The sequence below is a fragment of the Perca flavescens genome, chromosome 14 (assembly GCF_004354835.1).
Source record: "Perca flavescens isolate YP-PL-M2 chromosome 14, PFLA_1.0, whole genome shotgun sequence".
Lineage (NCBI taxonomy): Eukaryota > Metazoa > Chordata > Actinopteri > Perciformes > Percidae > Perca > Perca flavescens.
The window spans coordinates 14,127,410-14,128,942 of NC_041344.1; the positions used below are offsets into that span (position 1 = coordinate 14,127,410).

General features: G+C 41.2%; 1 protein-coding gene across 1 annotated transcript in view; it reads left to right on the forward strand.

Annotated features, from left to right (window-relative positions):
• The window catches only part of dnajc8 (DnaJ (Hsp40) homolog, subfamily C, member 8), a 5,977-nt gene continuing 4,444 nt past the window's right edge, over positions 1-1,533 (forward strand). Inside the window, exons 1-2 of the mRNA XM_028596591.1 lie at positions 1-105; positions 1,399-1,500. Of these exons, the coding sequence (XP_028452392.1) occupies positions 34-105; positions 1,399-1,500 (174 nt within the window). The 5' untranslated portion in view covers positions 1-33. The remainder of the gene's footprint in view (positions 106-1,398; positions 1,501-1,533) is intronic.

Sequence of the window (1,533 nt, forward strand, 5' to 3'; positions counted from 1 at the left end):
ACGCTACTACGTCACGTGTAAACCAGTGGGAAGATGGCGGCCGCCGGAGGAGAGGCTTCTACCGAGACTGTGTCGGATGAATTATTTCAAAACTTTTATACGGAGGTACGATAATAATTTTGTGAATGTATGTGTTTTGAAAGTGTCGGCCGTTCTCCGGACATCGGCTGAAGTCGATTACTCAGCAGTTGTCGTGTTTGTCACCTATCAGGCCTCGCAGACATGAACATCAGCTAACGACGAGAAGCTAACGTTAACTAAGATGTTTTGTGAGCGGCTTCGTCCTTCCAGTATTATCAATCAGATTGACACCTCCAAAGATCGTCTATGTTTTTAGTTTATTTTTCTCAACTACCACATGTCACTTAATCTAAATCACAGTAGGATAAATATTAATTATTCCCAAGGCAGGTGCTGTTCGCCTTTTATCTAGCTAGCCGCTTTTATAAATTGCAGTGCAGTGTAACCACACTTTGTCCAGTCACATCATATCCTAGTTATATCTAATGCATGCGGTCAGGCTTCCAGAAAAGATGCAGAGCAACCTCCTGTTTCATCACATTGTACTCCTGAATGTTGGCTGTACTCGTACATCAACAGTAGAAAGTAAGTAAAATGTATTTATAAAGCGCTTTTCACAGATACAATCGCAAACAAGGACACTAAACATAGAAGAGAACATAATACATATTAAAACAATACATTACAATTACATAATACATAAAGTGCAGACAGGTCAACCAAACCCCTGTCTTAAAAAGGAAGGTCTGTCTGATTTTTAGAGAGTCCACAGGAACAACAGACCGTAAGGGTGGAGGCACAACATTTCAAAGCAGCTAGGTGCTACGGGCTAAAAGGATCGATCACCGCGGGTCTTAAGCCGGGTGCGTGAAACAGACAGCAAATGTAACATAATAGACCTAAAAGAGCGAGCAAGCGAATGTGAGTGAAGTAGTTCAGCCACATATGCAGGTGTCTGACCGTGCAAGGCTCTATGTGTAAGCGTAAGACTTGAGAACCGGGCTAATGTGAGGCCGTCTATTTGACCTAGTGAGTAGACTTGCAGCAGCATTCTGGATTAATTGAAGACGATCAAGAGCCGACATACTAAGTGAGGAAAGTAATATTAAGAGCATCACCAGAAAGTGCAGCTTCAGATGGATGTTGGCATCCATGCTTGTATTATGGTAAACAATGCTTAACCCTTGTGTTGACTTCGGGTCACATTGACCCGTTTTCAATTTTTGTTTTATATCAGAAAATATGGGACGCTGAAGATGTGTAGAAGAAAAATGTAACAATTTAAAACGTTGGAAAAAGCAAAAACAAACGTCAAAAACGTCGGGAAAAAAAGGGTTAATTTAGAAAGTTTTCATGGTCATTGTGTCTTTTTGACAGGTAAAGCAGATTGAGAAGAGAGACTCTGTGTTAACCTCCAAGCAGCAAATTGACAGACTGCTCAGACCGGGCTCATCCTACTTCAATCTCAATCCCTTTGAGGTAAGTGTACCAACAATCAGGTACTTTCATCAT